The sequence below is a fragment of the Durio zibethinus genome, chromosome 21 (genome assembly GCF_047325235.1).
Source record: "Durio zibethinus cultivar Kanyao isolate XHJ-2024 chromosome 21, ASM4732523v1, whole genome shotgun sequence".
NCBI lineage: Eukaryota > Viridiplantae > Streptophyta > Magnoliopsida > Malvales > Malvaceae > Durio > Durio zibethinus.
The window spans coordinates 22,027,644-22,052,688 of record NC_143182.1 but is presented as its reverse complement, the minus strand read 5'-3'; the positions used below and the strand labels follow the sequence as shown (position 1 = coordinate 22,052,688).

The window sequence follows — 25,045 nt, the reverse complement described above, 5'->3', positions numbered from 1 at the left end:
ATCAACTAAAGTAGAATCTTTAACAGCCTTTTTGTTCAGTCCATCCATTAGCGAGTGGTTGATTGCCATAGTGCAGTGTCATTTTCCTGTGAGGAATTGCCGTACACTACTAGTCATAACCACACTAGTAGTTTCCCAATTGATTAGGACTCCCACTTGGCTTTGACTTTGATATGCACTTGCAATTTTGATCTTAATTTTTTTGGATTCTCTCCTCGTACTCTTTGCCTTCACGAATGCGATATGCATAAAATACATTTAGAAGAGAAAGTTATGCTTGGCACTATTTAAGAAAGTATTATTATTCTCAACCAATCTTTCCCAAGTTTTATGCTTCTGATTTGATTGACAAAGTAGGTTACGCAATTGGTGATAGCGTAGTTCATAAGTGATGATTCAAATTTCAATATATGTAACTTCTTTTATCTTCAGTCAGTTCTTAACGAATTTATTCCTGTTTTTGTGATCCATGAAATTTAGCCACATTTCATTTAGTTTCAAGCCCTTATATTACCATCATTATTTTCATTTGGTGAATGAGAATGCTGGTTCAACTCTTCAAATACATGCCCTTCATAATCAGCTTTGGTATCTTGTTCCTTTTGACTAATAATAAATGAATGGGTGTGCCTTCCACATCAGTCTAGCATCAGCTGTCATCTCTTATTTGAAGATGGAAATAGTTTAGCTTACACGAAACTTTCATGCTACTACATAACTTTTGGAACTAACATTATTATATGGATTTGAGCCTACCGACCGATTCAGATAGCATTGGAAAAAAGGATTTATAATAGAACTTGTGATTTCTTGAAGGTTGAAAGTGATGGCATTTTTGTTTCAGTTTGATGGGGTTGATGGACTTTGAATTACGTTGACTGTTAAGCTGAAAGCCACTGACAAGAATGATGACATTTTCATATGATATTTGAGAATTAATTCCTATAAAAATTTGTCAACAAACTCGTGGAATGGCATTGATATGAGATTAGAGATATGAAATTTCATTTATATGGGCGGTCCGCCAAGGTTACAAATATTTCTGGTTTATTTTTCTACATTCTTGGCAGAAATTGCCTTCTGATAAGATCAATATAGCATCCCCAACAGCCATTGTTGAGCCACCAGGTTAAAGCTTTCACTGTGTGCCTATTTCTACCTTCATGCTACTCGGAGATGCAGATGCCATCTCTGACTTGGCAAATTGCAAGTTCTTTAGTCTTCTCTTCAACTCCTTCCTGCACAAAACAAAGATAGGGAAAAGGAAAAGAGTGATCAGTCTCATTTCACTTTACTGTTACATTGAACCTTTGCTCCTAAAAACTTAAAAAGATTTTACCCCATGAGTGCTCTATCAAGCCTTGAAGTGGATAGTAGTCCTCTATTCTCTTCAGCCCTCCTTAGAAGGTATGGCATTACCACATCTACAGGTCCATATGGTAAATACTTGCTAACTTGAAACCCTGCATTTCTCAAACCAAAAGAAAGTGCTTCTGACATTCCATATAGCTGTGCAAATTCAAGCTTTTGATTTCCCTTCTGGATCCCTAGATCGCGTGCTTTCGATGCTGCTAGTTGCCCTGTTGATCATTGGCATTTTAGTCATCAAACCTGTCTTGCGAAATCTTGTCTAGCAATAGCATTAGACATTATCGGGAATGAAAGTTTAGAGTTAATACCGTACCTGACTCAACATTATGAGTTGCAAGAACAACTGCACCATAGCCATCAGCAATTCTCTCAAGCAGAAAAGAAGCACAAGCATTGTAGCATGCATGTGTCTCCTGAATGCTGTTGTGAATTGGGGAATCGTAGCCTAAGGAAGAAGCTAATTTCGTTTCACTAGACATATAAGCACCCCTTACTAGTTTGAAACCCATTGGAATTCCCAGATTTCTTGCAGTTTTTGCTACAATAAACAACCTCTCTTTTGCGTCTTTCAAGTATGCTTGAATTGTCCCGTAAACAATGGGATTATCATCTCGGTTGTACATGATTGCTGAAGAGTATGTAAAGTAATCAATGGCAGGTTGTAGTGATGTGTCCTCAGCATCAATTGTTAAAGGCACATTATCTTCTACACACTTTTGGCAGAGTTTTAGAAGTCTCTGGTGGGCCAATTGAAGATCTAACTCTTCTTGTGGAGTTAGTGGTTCAGGCTTTTCGAGTGTGTGATATAGAGCACTGGAGTCTGAGAAAATTGGAAAAGTGTTGAGTTTCCATGGAAGATTGAAAAAAGGGTCCTTGTATTGCCACCTCAGCAAGTCACTAACTCTCCTGAGCAGTCGGATGGGGCATATTGCTGTAATCTTTGCTATGACAAAGCTCACCTGTAGAATCAGGAAAAAGAGAAAAACAAAAGGAAGATCTTGTTCAGTACAAAACTTTACTAAAGTTTACCAGAAGTTGTATTCAGTTCTTTAGACCAAGGGTGTTTTACTTGTCTAACCAATTATATCATACAAGTGAACAAAGACATTCATTTTCAAGTGGCTTTCTTGGAACTTTCTTGTGGAGATTAAGGAAGAGAATTATAATCAATCCTATGTTTCCAGCAGGATAAGAACAACAGAAACTTATTTAAGCCATTCCTTCTAATCCTTGCAACTCTTCAACAAGGATATGGCGGCTGCTGAAATTTGTCTACAGTTTTCCTTCAACACGGTTTACAAATCTCCGAACTTTTCCCAGCTGGAATCTAGCTGGAAAGCTAACGGTGACAGAGACATTACAATGAAAGTTCAATTCCTAAATTTTAAACTCAAGATGGATTCCTAGAGAATCATTGAACATTCCCATTCCTTAATCGTTGGAATCTTTTCCCCGGCGTGCCACAAAAAAAGAACATTCAATTAGATTGCTTCAACATATATACTTCTTATAAAATGCTGAAAAATTATAATGACTATCCTTTTATATATATATATATATATATATTTACGGATGAAGTCGCAACTTGAACATAAAATAATGAATTGTAAATACGTTAACAAACAATAAATTTAAATATAAAATTTATTAAATATTATTTTTTAAAAATAATTATATGAACTTATCGAGTTAAATCGAATTCATGACTATCCTATCCTTGACTACAACCTTCCATTACCAGTATTTGTGCCAGACCACCTCCACCAAATAAAGATCACGTGAGGATACATCAACAAAACAGAGAATTTTAAGGGGGAAGATATTAGAATTTGAGGTTTACGTGTTGGGAGAGTATTAATCTCCATTTAAATAGCTCAAAACTCAAATTATAGGCTTGACCATTGAATTCAAGGTTTTTTTTTTTTTTGTATTTTCTGGAAATTATTATGTTGAAAAACGAAAAAAAGAAAATGAAAACTTGACCAGGTCAAGAAAGTTGGTTATGGCCAATGAAACTAGAACTTACAGAAGAAGGCGGAAGCGACTTGGCGAATTCAACACTCCTAAGAAAACCTTCCAAATTCCGATCACAACCTCTGTTATCGCTTGTATGCTCAACGGCATAAACAAGCATCCCTCTCAAACCAGCCTGGTGGATTTTCCTTATACAATCCCCAGCCTCCTCCATAGTTTCACCGGCACAAAAATGTTCAAAGAACGTATGTTTTACGGTTTTCAATATAATATCACGTATCAAACTTGTTTCCATGAACCTGGAATTCATAACCCACATGCCAAAATCGACAAAAGGCTCATTAGCGGCCAACCCAAGGTTGGCTGCTGAACGTAAAAGCTTGAAGGTAGAAACTGAAGCGAAAAGCTTTTGGTGATCATCAAGGTCAAGATTTGTGGTAAAAGGTTGATTATGGGTTGGCTGCTTCTCGAGGGCGATGGCGGGTTCAGGTTTTTCGTCGAAATTTAGGGGTGAGACGGCGGTGATGGAGGCGGAGGAGGTAGAGTTAAGAGGCCTGGTGAAGGAGCGGAGGTTGTTGAGGAGCTTTGGTGAGAGAAGCCTTGTTGCCATAGAAGGGAGGGACAGGACGGACACTCGAGATTTTAATTAGTTTTGTCTGTAAGAAAAATTTATGAAAAAATGTCGGAGCAAGATGGGAATATATAGGCAAAAAAAGATGTAAATTTAAATTATTTAAACGCTGTAACTTGGTAATTTTGGTGCAGTAAAACTCAAATTAAACCTTTAGTTTAATTTAAGGAAGATTAATAGGACAAGTAGGCTATTAAAAAGGACAGACAGCTTGACATGCTGATGACTAAGAATGCAAAATCTATCCATTTAAGCTGACAATGTTCGAACCTTTTTTTTTAAAATAAAAGATTCCATACGGTTTGCAAATAAAAAAATATTTATAAGATTTAAAATTTAAAACGAGTAAATATTATATTTCAAAAATAATTATATAAATTAATTAAATTAAAAAAAAATTATTTAATATTTGACCACTTTGAAGAGATGAGACAATAGACTTTCATAACTATTCTTCTATGTTGTCTGAAATTTGAGATGTGACGTTTTAAAACTCTAATTTTATTTAAATTTATTGATAATTATATGGAAAATATGGTATGGATCTATTAATTTTTATTACTAAAAATAATATAATTTTGAGAGAAAGGATTAATTTGTATATTGTAATTTTTTTAATTTTACATATTTTTAATTATTAATTTTAATAAATTTAAAAAATAAAAATAAATTATTATTTTATTTTTATTTGTCTCCATCATTTTTTAAATTTATTAAAATCAAATATATAAAATATATAAAATTCAAAATAAATTATACTGTATAAGTTAAATTTTCTTCTAATTTTAAAAGAGTTGTTTATTATTTTTATTTGTAAATTAATGATGGATGAAAAAAAAAAAAAAAGGAAAGAAATGCAATATTTGGGAAGATGATCGTTTGGGTTCTCTAAGGAATCAAAATGAAATCACGAGATTCCAAGTTTCCATTTCTTTGATGTTGATACTTTCCCTTACCAATAAAAATAAAGATTTGAATACTCCCTCACAAGTAAAAATTATATATTTTAGAAAAGTGTTTGTTCGTTATTATAAGTAAATTTGATAATTTAAATACTTACGTCACATAAATTAATGAAAATTTATATATTAATATTATATTTTATATAAAAATTATGAGTTATAATTTATGTTAATAAAAAATAAAAAATATATTTTTTATAATATTTTTTGTGCCTGTGTTGTGAATTATTTGATTTTTCACTTTTTTGACAAAAATGAAGATTTTGATTGGTAGGATAGACCATCCGAACGAATGTTTAGGCTTTCTCAAGTATATATATTTTATTTTGATCTTAATTTTTTTGGATTCTCTCCTTGTACTCTTTGCCTTCACGAATGCGATATGCATAAAATACATTTAGAAGAGAAAGTTATGCTTGGCACTATTTAAGAAAGTACTATCATTCTCAACCAATCGTTCCCAAGTTTTATGCTTCTGATTTGATTGACAAAGTAGGTTACGCAATTGGTGATAGCGTAGTTCATGAGTGATGATTCAAATTTCAATATATATAACTTCTTTTATCTTCAGTCAGTTCTTAACGAATTTATTCCTGTTTTTGTGATCCATGAAATTTAGCCACATTTCATTAGTTTCAAGCCCTTATATTACCATTATTATTTTCATTTGGCGAATGGGAATGCTGGTTCAACTCTTCAAATACATGCCTTTCACAATCAGCTTTGGTATCTTGTTCCTTTTGACTAATAATAAATGAATGAGTGTGCCTTCCACATCAGTCTAGCATCAGCTGTCATCTCATATTTGAGGATGGAAATAGTTTAGCTTACACGAAACTTTCATGCTACTACATAACTTTTGGAACTAACTTTTGGAAATGAAATGAAACACACCATTTCATTTCGTGAGACACAAAACCCTGTCCTAATTTCATTTCTACCTCTGTTCTATGGCTTTTTTTTGTAAAGCAATAAATCAGAATTACGTAGTTTTGATTTAAGTAAAAATAAAATACATATTTATTGTATATAAATATATAAGTAAATTAGATTTATTTTCATATATTATATAAATCAGTTTGTGATCCTTGTGATGCACGAGATTTTTATCTTTTTATAAAATTATTTTAATTAATTAAATTTAATATGATAATATTATATTTTTTAAATTAAATTTATATGCTATTTTGTATTTATTTCAATCTGAAATCAAAATATAAAAAATTTTCCATACAAAATTTCATTTAAAATTGAAAAGAATATTTTATTTTTATTTTTCTAACAACCTATTTATTAGGTTTGGTAACATAAAATTAAAAGAAGAGACTTGGATTTTAGTGTAAAATGTGTGATAAAGAACATAAAAATATAACATTAATTCATGATTGGACAATCACTCATTTTAAAATAAATTATTTTAATTTTTATGAATCCATCAATCAAACAAAAACGCTAAAAGAATTTATAATCTAGAAAACATATGTTAAAATTAATTTTTAAAATTTTATTTTTATATGTTAAAAAAAATCTAATAATTTAATTGTAGTGAAATCACTTATGTTTATCTTTGTCAATTAATTATTAAATAATAAAATTAAAAGATTTTATTAGCAAACACATTTATTACATAACACTTTTTCTTGTTGATGATATGTACATATATTTTAACATATATTTTAAGATTATATTTAAGGCTAGATTATAAATATAAAATACTAGATAATAGAAAAATTAAATCAAGAGTACATAGTACTGATTTAATGTAGGAAAAAAATTAAATAAATAAGATAATGAAATTAATAAATTTTTTTATAAAAAGCATATAGTTATTAATTTAATAACTAAATAATTTTCAAATTTTATAAGTTTTTGTTCAAATGTCAAATAGTTGATAGATAATAACTTTTTAAAATATTTTTTATATGAATTAATTAATTGGAAGTAACACAAATGCTTTTCTCATGAGATAAAAAAGAAATCTTTCATTTAATGTAGTATTATAATATTAAAAAGACAATATATAAAATTAAATTTAGTCTTTCGATAATAATTTAAATTTAAAATTTTGTTAGTATTAATTATTAAATAGTAATACATCAAAGCAAACTCCTATTCTCATGTAGTGTCAATGTTGAATGTTAAAAAGTTAAGAATGGAATTTAATTTTGATAAATTTAGCATAAACAATAATGAAAAATTAAATTTTAATTGTAACTTAAATTGTAATTTATTCATAACAATAAAAAACATTGGCTATTTATAAGAAAATGATTATAATATTATATTTACTACATAAATCATTCAGATAAATCAATTTTTAACTTTTAAACTCTTGAAAGATTTTAATATTTATTTAATTTTGCTTTATTAAAAACACTCGATTTGATCAATACTAACACTATATGAAAACTTGATTTTTACTTTAATTTTTAAAAAACAAATTTACTCTTAAAAACTTTGGGCCTATTAACATAATCTATTATTATTGGATCCATTTTTTCAAACTATCAAAGCCTATTGATGGGTAAATAACAAATCTCGAGTAATACAATAATTTACTATCTTTATTGTTCAATTTACTCCATTGAATGCCAACACATTTTTATTGCATTTCTCAAACTTAAAAGATACCAATTAATTTAGTTAAAGGTAATTGATAGAGATTGTATGTTAAGTGATTAATATGAACTTCAATTTTGTTTTGAATTTTCAAAAGAAATGACCAAGCAAATCAATTAGCATGATTCTCGTTACTTATAATAATATTTAAGAAATCAATACATTTATATTTAGATAATGAATTAAAATTTTGTTTTCATTTATATGCATAAGATAATTGAATTTCATTTGGTATTGGAATAATTGAAATTTAGAAATTGTTAATCCCATGCAAGACTCATTTGTGTAAGCCATCCATATTTGTTTGGACATTCCCTTACATACCATGTCCAATTTTCTTCATGATAGTAATCATTCACTATGGTATTTGAAATCAAATATGTTCCTGATAACAACTTATTAACAATTAGAAAAGTTAGTAAAATTTTGTAGTCAATATTAATCATATAGCACACGTATATATATTAGCACATAAAAATTATAAATTACTTCATTAAAAAATAAACTAAAAATTAAATATAAAGATAAAATAAACATATTTAGATTAGTTAAACTAAAAATTTTATATCGTGTATGAAATGTTTAGATTAATTTTTAAGGCATATCAACATATTTGTATATTATACTAATATTATTCCAAAAACTAAAAGCAAATTAGGTTTTATTTTTGCTAAAAAGCAAATTGTAATATTAAAAAACAATAAAAAGAAATCACATTTTGAAATAAAAATAGGTGTTTATTATAACGTTTATTCATGATTGTACACGTGTAAAAAATAGAACATCGACATTGAATATTTTCTTTTTTGTTGAATGCTTTGATTTTTATATATTTGTATTATATCAGGTATAAAATTAATAAGGTATTCAAGGTATTTAATATTTATTATAATAAGTTAACTAAAAACAAAAAATGGAAGTAATGAGAGTAATTTATGGAATGTATAAAAATTATCATTTAATAAAAATTTAATTTTTTATCATTATTACATTAATTTTACAATCTTTTTTTTTCATTTCTCTCAAGTATATTGAATACACATTATACTTGACTATTCTAATTATCAAGCATAAATTACTCTCAATTTAATGTACTATTATTCTTGATTTGGTGCTTAATTTATTTTAGTCATTTAATCATTTAAAAAATATTAATAAGAATCATTGAATGTTTTTATAATAATGGATGTAGACACTCAATTTAGTCCAGGCCCAGATCAATTGGGCCTGGTCCAAATGGGTAAGTTTGTATTTTTTTTTCTTTTTCTTTTTTTTCTCTTCATTTTTTTTATTTTTTTAATTTATTTTTATTTTTATTTTACATTTTTAATTTATTTTTATTTTTATTATTATTAGTTTATATATGTATATATATTTTTTATTATTATTATTATTTTTTACCTTAGATCTATGTATTTATTAATATGTATATATCTTTATTATTATTTTTTTTTTCATGTTAATATTTATGTATTATCTGATTTTAATTATATGTTAATTTTATTTTATTCATTTATCTGATTTTTTGATTATCTTATTATTATTATTTTTTCTCTTTTTTTGATGGCTATGATTGAAAGTTGAAGAATCCCACTGTGAATGGAAATTCAATAAGAAGAGTCCAGATTGGATTCAAAGATTGAATTCCCATCCAAAGAGGAATTGGGATTGATCAGAAACTCTTAATCAATCACTATATAAAGGACCCTTGGAACAGATGCAAAGACACACAGAAGAAAACAGTAAGCCAAAGCTACTGATTTGAGAGGAAAAGGCATAGAGAAGAGTATAGAAGGCTAAGAAAAGGTTTAGGAAAGTTCTAGGAATCATTAAAAAATTTTTGAGAATTTTTTGAAATTTTTTTTTCTGGGAATTTTTGAAAAATTCCAGATTTCGGTTGAATTTTTTGGCGAAGTTTGAATTTTTCGATGAAGATTCCGGCCAAATTTGAAGTTTTCGGTGAGCTGCCCAGTTTTCGACGAGGAATCCCAGAAATCGACCAACTTTCGGCCAACTTTCGGTGAAAAAACCCAGATTCTGGTGACAAATCTCAGAATCCGGTGAATCTTCAACCGGAGTTCTTCGGCCTTTTAGAGAGAAGGGAGAGGAAAAAAGAAGAAGAGAGAGAGAAGGGAAGAGCGTTCTGCCAAAAAATAGAGGGAAGAGCCTTTTATACTCCCCAAAACGATGTCGTTTTGGCCTTAAGTGACCTAGAGGATCCACGCGTTTTACCGATATCCGACCTGACCCGAGCGTCGACCCGCTATTTGACCCATGCGTGTCTGCCCTCTTTCGAGCCGAGCCGAGCTCTAAAGCCGCTTCTTTGAGCCATTTTTTTCTTTCTTGAGCCGAGCCGAGCCGATAGCCGAGCCGCTCCAGGTTTTTTTTTGTTTTTTTTAGAATTTTTTTATTTATTTGTTTATTTATTAGATTAGATTTATTTAATATTTTTTACTTTATCTTATTTTTATTTTTGTTTTACTTTTCTTTATTTTTTTATCCTTATTTATTTTCACTTTTATTTTGTTCTATTTCCTTTAAATAAAGATCAAAAAATATTTTTTGGAAAAAGTTGAAAGTATCAATTTTCCTTGAAAATCAAAATTTTCGAAAAATATTTTTAGGAAAAAGTTGAAAATATCAATTTTCCTTGGAAATCAAAGTTTCAAAAAAAAAATTTTGAGGAAAAATTGAAAGTATCAATTTTCCTTGAAAATCAAAGTTTCAAAAAAATATTTTTGGGGGAAAGTTGAAAATATCAATTTTTTTTTTTAAATAAATTTCAAAAAAATATTTTTGGGGAAAAGTTGAAAGTATCATTTTTTCCTACACAAGAACAATCATCTTTTCCTTCCTTTCTATTTTGATTTTTATTTTGATTTTTCTTTAAATAATCCGACGATGGAGCCTCTGCAAGTGAAACAGTAGTTTTTCTTGCATACTCTTGAGGTGAGGGAATTTTCTCAATTTTCTGCTAAAAGTATTAGAGTCAATCGAGAATATTTTCAAATAATTAATTACTTGATAAAATTTTAAGGCTTATTGGATAACACAAAATTATGCTGGTACCATCTTTTGATGGGCGTTGTGAGGGTGCTATAACCTTCCTCACACATAACCAAACTCCCGAACCCTGTTCTGGTTAGTAGACCTGAATCTATTCTTTTAAGGACCCTTAAACTTAAGTGTTCCTTAAAAGGACAGATTCTTTAGGTGGTCAATTGCACCTAGATAAAAAAAGATTGGTGGCGACTCCTAAAAGTCAATGTCTAGCGATAGATCTCCGGATCTAGGCGTTATGACAGCTTGACGACTCCGCTGGGGACCTTGAGAGTCAGGCCAGCAAATAATTTGTGTTATCCAAAAGCTTAATAAAATTGAACCTTTTTGTATATATGTGTTATTATTCATTCATGTTTATTTGCTTTGTTAACTATGTCATTCATGTACATGTGCATAACATGAGCTCTACACCCTAGCTCCGTCCCTCTAGAAGGGAGTAAAGTACCTATTGCTTTCGTGAGGTCTAATGCCTCCGTAGTGGCTAGCGAAATACTCCCACTCAAATTGCACCTTTTTCGCTTGTAGCCTGTAATGGGTGAGGATTAGGGTGCCTTACTAGTATGTGATGGACAAGGATATAAGGAACAATTTGAGGACCTTTAGACTTTGACTTTAAAACCACATTTAGTGAACCTTAAGAATGCCTAAACCTAGGATAGAGCCCTTTCTACCTAATGATAGATATACCCTGAAATTAAGACACAAAAAGGGTGTTTATCTAATCATTTTGATTGTTTAACTTTGTGCATCATTTTCATTATCATATGTAATATTATGCATCAGCATCATTTTAATTTCATCCATGAAACTAACTATATTGTTTGTCTGATTTTATGCATCTGCATTATTTTCATGATCATGTTTTAACACAATCATTTGCATCTATTTCATACTAGATTTCATTCAGGAAAATGTGCATTTCATTTGTGCATCAAAGCATCATACATAAAGCATAGCATAACACTTCTAATCATAAATATGGTACTCAATGTCCAAGGATAGCTCCATCTAGTGAAAACCCTGCCCATCGATACAATACAAGATTCAGAGCAAGGTAAATGGAGGAAGAAAGTTCTCATAGATTTGAAAAGATAGAAAAAGCACAAGAGAAGATTGAAAGTGAGCTAAGCAAGATTCTGGAGGCTCTTAATAATATGAATAAAGGAAAAAGAGTTACAAAAAATACAAGCCAACAAGTTCCTCATTTACAAGAAGTGGCTGACCCTTTGTACCCTAAAAGTTTTGGCCCACCTCAAGCCCAGTCTGCTCAAGAGATCTTGCCACCACACTTCGTATATCCAACATATCCTGGAATGCCATCAACTTCTAACCCAGGGTAGTATAATAGTTATATAAATCTTGTCTTTACTGAAAAGACAACAGAACCAATTCCTGATTTAAATGATTTAAAAGAGAAGGAGAAAGAAAAGATAAGAGTAGAAGTTCAGAAAAGCTCCAAGATTAGTATGCTAGAGCAAAGGTTACGGGCTGTGGAAGGATTTAGCTTTTATGGGTCAGTTGATGCTGTTGGGCTCTGCCTAGTTTCAAATGTGGTTATTCCCCAGAAGTTCAATACCAAAGTTTGAAAAATATGATGATACAAAATACCCCAAAACTCACATCATAATGTATTGTCGAAAAATGGCAGCTCATGCTCATGATGAAAAACTTTTGATGCATGTATTTCAAGATAGCCTTACAGGCTCAGCGACTAAGTGGTATGTTCAACTAGACAGAACCCGCATTCGCTCTTGGAGCGATATGACATATGATTTCATCGATCAGTATCGACATATCATCGATTTGGCCCCTGATCGTTTATCTTTACAGAATCTGGAGAAAAAGGCAAATGAGTCTTTTAAAGAGTATGCCCAGAGATGGAGAGATATAGCTTCACAGGTACAACCTCCACTGACGGAGAAAGAGACCACAGTACTGTTTGTTAGCACTTTAAAATCTCCTTATTATGAAAAGATGATAGGGAATGCAATAAAAAATTTCACTGACATGGTAATCTTTGGAGAAATTATTGAAAGTGTCATAAAAAATGGCAAGTTGAGAGGAGGAGAAACCAAGAAGACATCAGAAAAGAAAGAAGCTGAAGCTCAAGCTGTGAGCTTTGATAGACAACAATTCAGGGGTTATCAACCCTATCCATCCTAAGGTTACTCTCCATACTATCCTGCTGTGAATAATGCCTCATCCTACCCATACCAGTTAGTTCCACAATCACCTTATTCATCCACATACCGATCAATTTTTAGTCCTCAAGATCTTACATATAGCCTTAACATTCAAGCTCCTGTAAGAACCCAAATTCGCCCTATTAACCCATCAAGTGGTTCACGAGAACAACAAACTACTCGAGAAAAACCTGTATTTGATCCAATCCCTATGACTTATACAGAGTTATATCGAGAGCTTTATAATAGCCATTTGATTACCCCCAGCCATGTAGAGCCGCTTAAACCACCCTATCCAAAGTGGTATGATCCTACAGCCCACTGCGACTATCACTATGGAATTACTGGCCATTCTACTGAAAATTATACTGCTTTAAAGTATAAGGTGTAACGGTTGATCAATGATAGAATGGTAAGTTTTGATCAAGAGAAAGCAACAACACCTAATGTTAGCGTTCTGAGTGAAAGTCAAGAACAGAAAGGGTCCAGAGAGTCACAATGAATTAAGGGGCAAGATGTCAATAGAGATTCTTCATCTGATCGCATAGGGGGATAATTTTAAAGAATGGAGATAAGGCTGGTTGAAGGTTTCTTTTGTCATTGTAGGATTTCTTTTCGAGTGATTGTTAGATTTCTTTTTGCAATATGATTTCACTTGTTATCATCTTAATAAAGCCAAGTTAATGCATTTCATTACATTTTTCTCTTTCTCTTGACCATTACTCCGTGCTCTGTTACCTTTCATAACTTTACATTCCCATTTTTAAATTTCAGATGATGAATATTTAGACAATGATAACAATAATTTTGGGATTTAATTTTGAGAACTCATCCATATTAATATGAGAAGATGATTTGAGCAAAAATAGGTTGTTACCGGAGGTGAAATATATATGTTTTAAAGATGTGTAATCTTTTATACAGATTCATGAGCTTTGTTCAATAGATGATGTTCAAGAAAGGTATTCACAATTGAGATGAAAAATGGCCATATTTTTTTTACCATTCAAAAAACCATTTATTGCTACCCCTTTTGAGCCTGTTATGATTTTTTTTTTTTGAAAAATCCTAATCAAGGATCACCTTCTACACTGGAGGGTAATTTTTGAAAAAAATTTCATAAAAGGTCTAAAAAAAAAAGAAAATAAAAAAAATGCCACACATGACTTGGGGTAAAGTAATGAAAATCTTTTGTGTAAGGAAAGAAAAAAGTAGTAGGGAAAAATGCCAAGTTGTATCAAATGATCATTTGGTTTTGAACCTTTTTAATACATGTTTTGAGCCTATTATATCTATTTTTTTTATGACCCTTCACTTTGGCCTACGTTACAACCTTGAAAAATCCATTTAGATCAAGTGTGAATACTCAACTTGAATGGTCATATGTTGAGCAAAGGTATGCTCATGATGAAGCAATGAAATCATGCTACATTGCTTTAAAGTTTGATGTATGAAAGATATCAACAATGGATGAAAAATGAGAAAAATACAAAAAAAAAAGAAAAAAAAAGAAGAAAAAATGAGAAAATGAAAAAAGATATTCAAATTGAAAACCTGAAAGGGTGATTTTGGTAAAAAAAAAAAAAGATCCAGGTCAAATGGCTCACATGAATGGAGATCAAAGACATCTGAAGATCTTTCAAAGATTGGGACAAAGTTCGCCAAGCTCAAGATGACTTCAACAGTAAATGGAATGAGTTTTTGAAAAAGAATCCTAGATTAATGTTGAGAATTATCTGAATATTCATCATTTGGAATACCAACTTAATGACATGTATCTAATTTATCTCCTTTCCCATTTGTTTTGTACCAAAATAGATCTTCATTGATTATCTTTACCATAATTCACTTTGTGTTCTCTTATTGTTACACCCTTAGAATGAATTGAGAAAATGCTTGATTGCATTGTATTTGTCAAGATTTAAAATGATAATGAATGAATGAATATGTGTTTAAAAGAATCTTACATTCATTTGAAAAGAAATTTAAGATGATGGCAGAAACCTAAAAGAGATGATTCGAAAAGATATATGATGTGATAAAATGAAGAACATGATGGGGTAAATCTTGAAAAGTGATATAACCAAGTGATGAGTATAAGGATGAATTGGTCGATATGACTTGCAAGTTATGATTGAATGATGAGAATAATCAGTGGACAAAGTTTGTTTTGGAATGGCTAATGCTGAGACACCTATGAGTAATGACCCAGTGATAGTGGATGGAACTTATTTTGAAATTTGTTAATGCTGAGAAATTCATTGAATGATGGTCAAGTGATGATCGATTGATGAAGCTTATTCCAAAGTATTGAGAAATTGAACAAGGAAGAATGTGAGTGAAAAAGATAATTAAGAGCTACACTGGTTCGATCTTAGAAGAGCAGTGTAATTGGATCTCTGAAGAATCAGAGGGCTTGATGCCTAGAAAAAGAGCTTGAGAAACTTGAGTACCATACATTGAACAGGAATTAATTGGCCAATATTTGCATAGCATGCATTGAAATTCATATGCATTTGCATAGCATACATTACTTTCAAGAAAGTATAGTGTATAAATTCAAGAAGCAGGGGTGTTCCAACATCCCACATAGAGAAGACAGATATGAAGATATTTTGCAAGTTTAAGAAAAAACTTGTCAGGTAAGTTCCTAATCCTTGAAATAGGATGTCTTTTGGTATCAGGGTTGATTTATAAGACCTTTGGGCATAATCTCCTGAAATTCCTTCAAACACAACTTTCAACTCCTTTGGACATGATTGTCAAGGAGCAATTTACTTTTTCAAAGTTTCGTTGCCTCTGTTTAGAGGAGCAATTTACTTTTTCAAAGTCGTGGTGCCTCTATTTAGAGGAGCAATTTACTTTTCAAAAGTCGTGGTGCCTCTGTTTAGAGGAACAATTTACTTTCTCAAAGTCGTTGAGCCTCTGCTTAGAGGAGCTTTGGTAAAAACAAAAAAAAACAAAAAAACAAAAAAAAAAAAAAGTAAAAAGGGTCGAATTGGGATTTGATTGGGTGTCTACGTCTTTGCGTAATTTCTGTTTTATAGAAAATGTGTAAAGAGGGGCAGCTGTAGATACTCAATTTGGTCCAGGCCCGGATCAATTGGGCCTGGTCCAAATGGGTAAGTTTGTATTTTTTTTCTTTTTTTTTCTCTTCATTTTATTTTTATTTTTTTAATTTATTTTTATTTTGTATTTTACATTTTTATTATTATTAGTTTATATATGTATATATATATTTTATTATTATTATTTTACCTTAGATCTATGTATTTATTAATATGTATATATCTTTATTATTATTTTTTTTCATGTTAATATTTATGTATTATCTGATTTTAATTATATGTTAATTTTATTTTATTCATTTATCTGATTTTTCGATTATCTGATTATTTTTTTCTCTTTTTTTGATGGCTGTGATTGAAAGTTGAAGAATCTCACTGTAAATGGGAATTCAATCAGAAGAGTTCAGATTAGATTCAAAGATTGAATTTCCGTCCAAAGAGGAATTGGGATTGATCAAAAACTCATGATCAATCCCTATATAAAGGACCCCTAGAACAGATGCAAAGACACACAGAAGAAAACAGTGAGCCAGAGCTACTGATTTGAGAGGAAAAAGCGTAGAGAAGAGTATAGAAGGCTAAGAAAAGGTTTAGAAAAGTTTTAGGAATCATCAAAAATTTTTTGAGAATTTTTTGAAATTTTTTTTTTTGGGAATTTCTGAAAAATTTCAGATTTCGGTTGAATTTTTCGGTGAAGATTTCGGCCAAATTTGAAGTTTTCGGTGAGCTGCCCAGTTTTCAGCCAGGAATCCCAGAAACCGACCAACTTTCGACGAAAAAACCCAGATTTCGATGACAAATCTCAGAATCCGGTGAATCTTCAACCGGAGTTCTTCGACCTTTTAGAGAGAAAGGAGAGGAAAAAGGAAGAAGAGAGAGAGAAGGGAGGAGCGTTCTGCCAAAAAACAGAGGGAAGAGCCTTTTATACCCCCCATAAAACGACGTCGTTTTGGCTTTAAGTGACCCAGAGGATCCGCGTGTTTTGTCGAGATTCGACCCGACCCGAGCATCGACCCGCTATCTGACCCACGCGTGTCTGCCCCCCTTCGAGCTGAGCCGAGCTCCAAAGCCGCTTCTCCGAGCCATTTTTTTCTTCCTTGAGCCGAGCCGAGCAACTCCAGATTTTTTTTTTATTTTTTTTAGAATTTTTTTATTTATTTGTTTATATATTTTTTTATTTATTAGATTAGATTTATTTAATATTTTTTACTTTATCTTATTTTTATTTTTGTTTTACTTTTCTTTATTTTTTTATCTTTATTTATTTTCACTTTTATTTTGTTCTATTTCCTTTAAATAAAGATCAAAAAATATTTTTTGGAAAAAGTTGAAAGTATCAATTTTCCTTAAAAATAAATTTTTAAAAAATATTTTTGGAGAAAAGTTGAAAGTATTAATTTTCCTTGAAAATCAAAATTTTCGAAAAATATTTTTAGGGAAAAGTTGAAAGTATCAATTTTTCTTGGAAATCAGAGTTTAAAAAAAAAAAAATTTTGAGGAAAAGTTGAAAGTATCAATTTTCCTTGAAAATCAAAGTTTCAAAAAAATATTTTTGGGGAAAAGTTGAAAATATCAATTTTTCTTAAAAATAAATTTCAAAAAAATATTTTTTGGGAGAAGTTGAAAGTATCAATTTTTCCTACACAAGAACAATCATCCTTTCCTTCCTTTCTATTTTGATTTTTCTTTAAATAATCCGACGATGGAGCCTCTGCAAGTGAAACAGTAGTTTTTCTTGCATATTCTTGAGGTGACGAGATTTTCTCAATTTTTTGCTAAAAGTATTAGAGTCAATCGAGAATAATTTTAAACAATTAATTACTTGGTAAAATTTTAAGGCTTATTGGATAACACAAAATTATGTTGGTACCATCTTTTGATGGGCGTTGTGAGGGTGCTATAACCTTCCTCACACGTAACCGAACTCCCGAACCCTGTTCTGGTTAGTAGACCTGAATCTATTCTTTTAAGGACCCTTAAACTTAAGTATTCCTTAAAAGGACAGATTCTTTAGGTGGCCAATCGCACCTAGATAAAAAAAGATTGGTGGCGATTCCTAAAAATCAATGTCTAGTGATAGATCCTCGGATCTAGGCGTTATGACAATGGAAATAAGATATTTTAAATTAAATTTATTTTTATCATTAAATTCTAAATTTTAAATTTGAAATGATCTCAAATACCATAGTGAATGGTTACTATCATGAAGAAAATAGGATATGGTATGCAAAGGAATGTCTAAACAAATATGGATGACTTACAAAAATGAGTCTTGGATGGGATTAACAATTTCTAAATTTCAATTATTCCAATACCAAATGAAATTCAATTATCTTATACATATAAATGAAAACAAAATTTAAATTCATTATCTAAATTATAAATGTATTGATTTCTTAAATATTACTATATGTAACGAGAATTATGCTAATTGATTTGCTTGGTCATTTTTTTAAATTTAAATTTAAATTAAAATTAAATTAAATTAAATTTATTTTTATCATTAAATTTTAAATTTTAAATTTTAAATGCATAATTAATTTTGAACACATGTCAATTTTTTAGGTTGTCCACATGTCAAAATGTAGACTATCCATAACATATTTTTGTTAGAGGTTTTGGTTTTTATATATTTATATAAGATATATGATATCTTAACTTAAAATTTTAAATATAAAATAATATTATTAATATTATTTTGAATAAATTTTAATATGATAAATCTATAACATATGTAAAGTAACACGATTGGAGGGTAATTTTTGTCTTTCTTTTTTTCTATAAGTTTATTCCCTTTTCCATTTATTTTTTCAAATCCCTTTTACTCTCGAGTAAAGTCAAATAATCAAATGTCTCAATCTTAATGTTAGATTCACAAAGAGCATCGAAGCCTCCTAGACAAAGGCCTAGCCAAAGACCCCAAGAAAAAAGACAAGAAAGATGAAGATTTGGTGAGTTGTCATTCAAGAGAGGTGAATATATATTTTTTAATATTATTTTGAATTTTTTAAAAATTTTTTATGCTTTTTTCTATTGTGAGATCACTTATTTGAGCTTTTAATCCATAATTAAATTATTCTATTTTTAAAAATTTTTTGCTTTGTTCATCAAGATGTTTTTGAACTTGCATGCACTAAAACTTGGAAAGTACAAACCTCGATGAGCTCTTTGAATAAATTTGAAAGAACTAAGATTTGTTTCTAAGACACCGACAACGAGAATACCGACACCGATAGCTCCAATCTTGACGATTCAAATGTCATTGTTAATAAAGCTACCAAAGATATCTCCATAGGAGAACCTTACATTTCTTTTGTTGATTGTGATGGTGATGATGATAAAACCAATGTTGATTATTACTTTGATTCGTACTTTCACTTTGGTATATTTTTTTCTTCCTCCATGATAAACCTAGACTATTCCCATATTTGCTTATAGTATTTTGAGAATGATTTACTTGACAAATGTTTAGATTTAAGTCTAATCAACAATATAAGAACCTTATTTGTTATTCGCCGGGGCAAGAGTGAATAATTTAATATCTATTTTGATAGTATAATTGCTTTTGCTATGTGACTTTGAGAAGTTTAATTCTCCAATACTTAAGTTGTTACTCAAATACATGATGTCTATTATAAATGCTCAATCTTTGGTTTTGAATATGATTTGAACTAGCCTTTTGAACCTCTTAGCCCATTGGCTAGCGATAATTTCATTTTTAGTGTTTATGTTAATTATCTAAGGTTGGTATCTGTGTTATACTATGTTTTTCTTTGTGGGATAGTTGGCATGGATCAAATGAGTTGTTAAATAATTACTTAATAAGTTTCATTCTTAAGAAATACCAATAATTTGGATAAACTATTATGTGTCTAGATTTTCGTCACTGTGAAGAAAGTATGTGATGTATATAATTTGTTTTAAAACTCTTTTTTAATTATGCAAAATATTTATGCATTAAACATAACTGCGTTGTGTATCCTTCTATGTTATATTTTATTTTTGTGGAGTGGTGTTCAAGTTAGCCATTAGACAAAAGTTGTTTGGTCTATTTTGATTTATTGGTTTTAGCTATTAGACTATTACCAAGGTTTGATTTACCAATAATAGCATTTAATGATTTGCCAAGGATACTATTATTGGTGTTATTTTGTTATATGTTCATCACAAATCTTTGAAGTTATTAAAGCTGTTAAGTGCTAATTAATACTTAGTTTTGAATTTGTTAGCTATTGGTCTGTTTGCACATGTACACCGTTCACTATATTAAACAATAGTTGCTATATTTGAATTATTGTTGACATTAGCTTTTGGACAATTCAAGACTAAAGTTTTGTCTATGTTTATGGCTGCCTCAAGCTACAATAGTTGTGGGAAGACACATGCTAAATGCAATAACAATTGAGCATTTCATTTTAAGGTTGCATTTTAATTTGAACTTTTTAAGTAAAATTGTTTATCTGTATTGGATGTAATTTTATAAAGGAGAGGATTGAATACAACATTAAGTTTTTCTATCTTAGGCTTGGGGGTTATGATATTTTAAAGCAAATTTGATATTACTAACTGGATATGCCTTTTCCTCTTTCTATTAAAGACTTGTCCTAAAGCAACAAAAAATGATGAGACAAAAGCACCCAATATATTTGGTCTGGAGTAGTCTGAACCCTTGATTTATCTCTAATTGATATTCTTTATACAAAAAAAAATGTAATTGGTCTTTTTATTTTTTCTTTTTATACACATATATCAAATGTGTTTTAGAACATTTTTTTACCACATTCTCATATTGTTAGGCCGCCAACCATCATTTGTAACTGCTTCTTCTAAAGGTTTTGGCATGTAGCTTGGTAAATCACAAAAAATAAACAAGTTTCTGGAATCCTTAAAAGTAAAAGGTGAATTGATAATTGAAGATGTGCAATCAAAGGTAAGCCAATCCAAAGTGGCCAAAGCTCCATATACTGATCCCTTTACTTTGACTTCTGAGGAGAAACTCAACATCACATTAAAAGCGATGGTGGAATCAATAGCTTTGATATTTAAAGGACTTTGTCACTTCAAATTCTTAGCCAAGAAGATGCAATCATCCAAGTTTAGGTAATAGTTTGATAATCATGCTAATTTCTCCTCATATTTCAATCAATCACATAATAGTAATAATGTTGTCGTTAAAATGCAATATACCTTTCTCCTAATGCCTCTATAGCATTGAATTTACCATTTTTCATTTATTATTTTCAAATTGAAACTGGGGGCAATTCTAGAATTTACTTCAAAATACGTATTAACATGAACAAGGAATTGTTTTCCATTAAGAAAGTGTTAGGGTTGAAGGACCCTAGTAGGCCTTACCCTATTAGTCCAATTGGGGATGCGGTTAGTGTTGGTTTTTTGAAGTGGAGAATGAAAAGTGCAAATAGTCAATGGTGTTATTGACCAATGGGTTTAAAATATAATGCTATTTATTCTTGGTATGTATTTGTTGTTTATACTTTGATGGCTAATTTTATTTTTTCTGCATTACAGTCAACTATTGGCCTTCGTCTTCTAAAAATGAAACTTATGTCAGCATTAAATATAAAGCTTCAGTCATATTAAATTAATGCCCCATATTAACTTAATTAGAGAATATTATTGGTGCAAGTTGTCAACATCATTCCTCTAAGAGGTGGAGCTCCTACCAAATTCTCTAAAGGTATTTAGACTCTACAATCTCAAACACAATGCAATGACATGAATGCAACATAAAAAATAGACATGAAGATAATACGATTTAAAATTTTAGTAATAATTATATATATTTAACAAAATAAAAAAAATACATTTTATATTTTCATATTAAAACGAATTTTGACATATAATTTTCATGTAAAACACAATATGAATATATAAATTTCAATATTTTACATGATACAAATACAAAAAGATATTATCCCTTAAGGGACCCAACTAAAAAATGGTAAAAAACCTTATTATTCTATTTATCATAAAGAAACATAATAATAAGCTTTAATAATGACATAAAATAAAGTTCAATAATGACACAAGTATATATCATTTTTACAAAGAAATTAAAATTTTTTTTTATGTCATTTGTTTTAATGTTAGAAGCTTTAAAGTATTTTTAGCAAAATATTTTTTAGCATCCACTGAGTCTTTACTCTTTTGAATTACACATTTGCAAGAAAAAAAACGGTTTGATGCATTATGAAACAACAAAGTAAGTCCCATTTATTATACTTTATTCTCTATCTTTATTGATATTATAAAAACATAGGTTTGCAAATTTTATAATTATTAACAAAGTTGCAAATTGGATTGCTAAGTATCCAAAAATGAATCTTTGTTTAGATGATTGTGTTTTTAAACCATTTATATTTATTGGAGTTGTTAATTGAACTATTTAAATAACTTTTCAAGAACATAAGTTAAAAGTTAAATGATTATATTGTTTTTGTTTTCTTATGCTAATCATTTATATACATTTTCCTTTATCATGTGGTGTGTTAGGAATATTTAACAATTTTAATTTTCAATATTGAATTTCCATTTCCATTTTTCTATTTTCTTTGATTTTGCATGTTTTTTTTTTTTTTTCTATGGATGAAGAATATTTTGTTTTACGTATTATATGGTTTTGGTTGATGTATATTAGATCTAGTGGATTTGGTGGAAGGCTTACATATAAATAATCATTTTTAGTTAATGCATGTTATTACTATTCATATAAATAATTAGCTATAGTTCTGAATTTGTGAGCAATATTTTCCTTTTTGCATCTACAACAGGCCTTTAAATTAAATTATTTATTTTCTTTGATGAGAGTTATTGTTATGTAGGTCATATAATTCACTATGGTGCTTTTCAATTCTTATTGTTGCAGATACCAAGATCACCAGTTGCAATTATTTCTAAACTAGGAATTAAACAAGCCTTTGTTGCAAACTTCCTTAATTTTGACCCAACAGAAATCAAGATACTCTAATTAAATACCTTTTCCATCACTCAATAAATAAGATGAGTATTCTGTCACCACAAAAATAGTATAATGTATTATTGATGTACAAGTTATCGTGTTTTCTAAGTTACTCTTTACCTTTTATGACTATATATATCATCATACCTGAAATTATTAATCGAGAATTGCCTCTAATATTTGTTATGCCATTATTTTTCCTCAATATTTGGTGTTTTTAAAGTAATAGATCTTCTTTTTGTGTCTAAATAGTAGGTCCTAATTTGGTGTTGAGTTACAAATACAACTATTTTTGTACTTACTTGTTAGGTGTCAATCCTAATATAAACTTTAAATCTTAAACCTAAAAAACCTTAAATTTTATTACATAACTTTATTTTACTTTCGAGGCAAAGTGCGAGCTTTCATCTAGTGTTAAATAAAAGTAAAAGATATATGAAAATAATTTATTAATTTAATTTTAAAGTGATGTCTTTAATGATTGTTGTCTGTTTTATTTCATTATCACTATTTTTATAATCAAATAAATTATCAGTGAATAAAAAATAGATAATTATATAAATCATTAAATAAATAAATATTTATTATTTTGTTTTGAGATGTATAAATATACTAATATTTTTTAAAAATAATTATTATTTAGAAATAAAAATAATCATATAAAAGAAAATATATATAATAAAATATATAATCAATTGATTTATTAAATAAAAGAAGTACATTAATAGAAAATAGATACATAATTAATTATATATAAAACCAAAAAAGTGAGATTATGAATAATTAAATAAAAATATAATTTGTTAAATTTAATAAGAATAAATATGCTATTACTAATTTTTAGCAAAATTATAATTTGAAATAAAAATAATTTTATTAATTTCAATTATTTATTAAATTTATAAATATCGAATACAGTATAAAGTTTATTATAAATAATTTTTAATCTAATGTTTTTAATAATCATTTTTTTATTACAATTCACTTCACTACCATTGATAGTTTAAATCCAAACACATATTCCATCATTAATTTTAATCTCACAGCTCTAATTATTAGTTTTACCATTATAACAACTAATCTCATTATCACTATTGTTTTCAATCTTATCAAATCTATTGCACCATCCATCTAAATAAACCCTTACTAGGGATTTTTTTAATATATTAAATTATAAAAAATCAAACAAAGTAAATTTTATGTTGTGAAATAACTTCTCAATACTTTTTACACACTTTTTCAATGTATACAATTAAGTTATCATTCAACTATTGATTTTTGATTTGATTATGCAAACAAATCTTTAAAATAGTTATTATTGAAAATATTCTCTCTAGTATGGCAATAATAACTAGTAGAATCAATACTAGTCTAAACAACAAATAAATTGAATCATTGACAGCATTTTGAGTTTTATCTAAAATACATAACATTTCATAAATTTTTTAGTGGGGGCTCCATTGGACCTCATATAGCTTCACCCCTTATTTTAACTAAAAAAAAAATATGTTCTTACATTATGATTATATAAAAACACAATTTTATATTTAGTTATCTAAAAAATAATTAAATTTGGTCAGTTCATTTTCAAAACTAATTAATTTGATTTGATTAATGAAAATAAAATAAATTTATTTGGTTAATTCAATTTTAAATAATTTAATATAAAATTAATTAAATCAATAGAATGAAACTCCTAGCCAAACTATAATTGATAAAAGAGTGGAGTTACAGCACACAAACCCTTTAGCAATAACTGTAGTTAATGGGGAGAAGCTTTACAATATAGCTCTTATATCAATTTGTCACAATTTTAATTGAGAAAAGTTCATAATAATAAAATATGATAGAAATTGTAATATTTGCTATAATGATTAATCAACCATTTTTGGAGCATTTTTATGAAACATCATCCGATATATATCGTATCTGATAATTTAAAAATAATAAATATATATTGTGCAGTTGAGATAAGTTTAATAAAAAATTCTAAAATAAATTCAAATCTAAAATTTTTACTATTCTTATCAATTAAAATTATCTCTTGTTGATTATTTCATTCAAATTAAATATTACAAAAAATTTATCCAAAAATCAATCTCAAAAACCGCAACTGACTTTGAATTGAATGGTGAGTTAATCGAATAGCATCCCTGGTCTAAGGGATGAAACAATCCAACTTCAACCAATTTGGT

General features: G+C 29.0%; 1 protein-coding gene across 1 annotated transcript; it reads right to left on the bottom strand.

The window, feature by feature from the left end:
• Positions 1 to 983: 983 nt before the first annotated feature.
• LOC111305795 (proline dehydrogenase 2, mitochondrial-like) lies at positions 984 to 4,017 on the bottom strand. Its single transcript, XM_022903605.2, has 4 exons — positions 3,398 to 4,017; positions 1,685 to 2,330; positions 1,340 to 1,580; positions 984 to 1,238 (listed from the first exon to the last, which is right to left on the bottom strand). Exons 1-4 carry the CDS (start codon positions 3,953 to 3,955, stop codon positions 1,139 to 1,141), a joined length of 1,545 nt encoding a protein of 514 aa, XP_022759340.2. The 5' UTR covers positions 3,956 to 4,017; the 3' UTR covers positions 984 to 1,138.
• Positions 4,018 to 25,045: the final 21,028 nt, after the last annotated feature.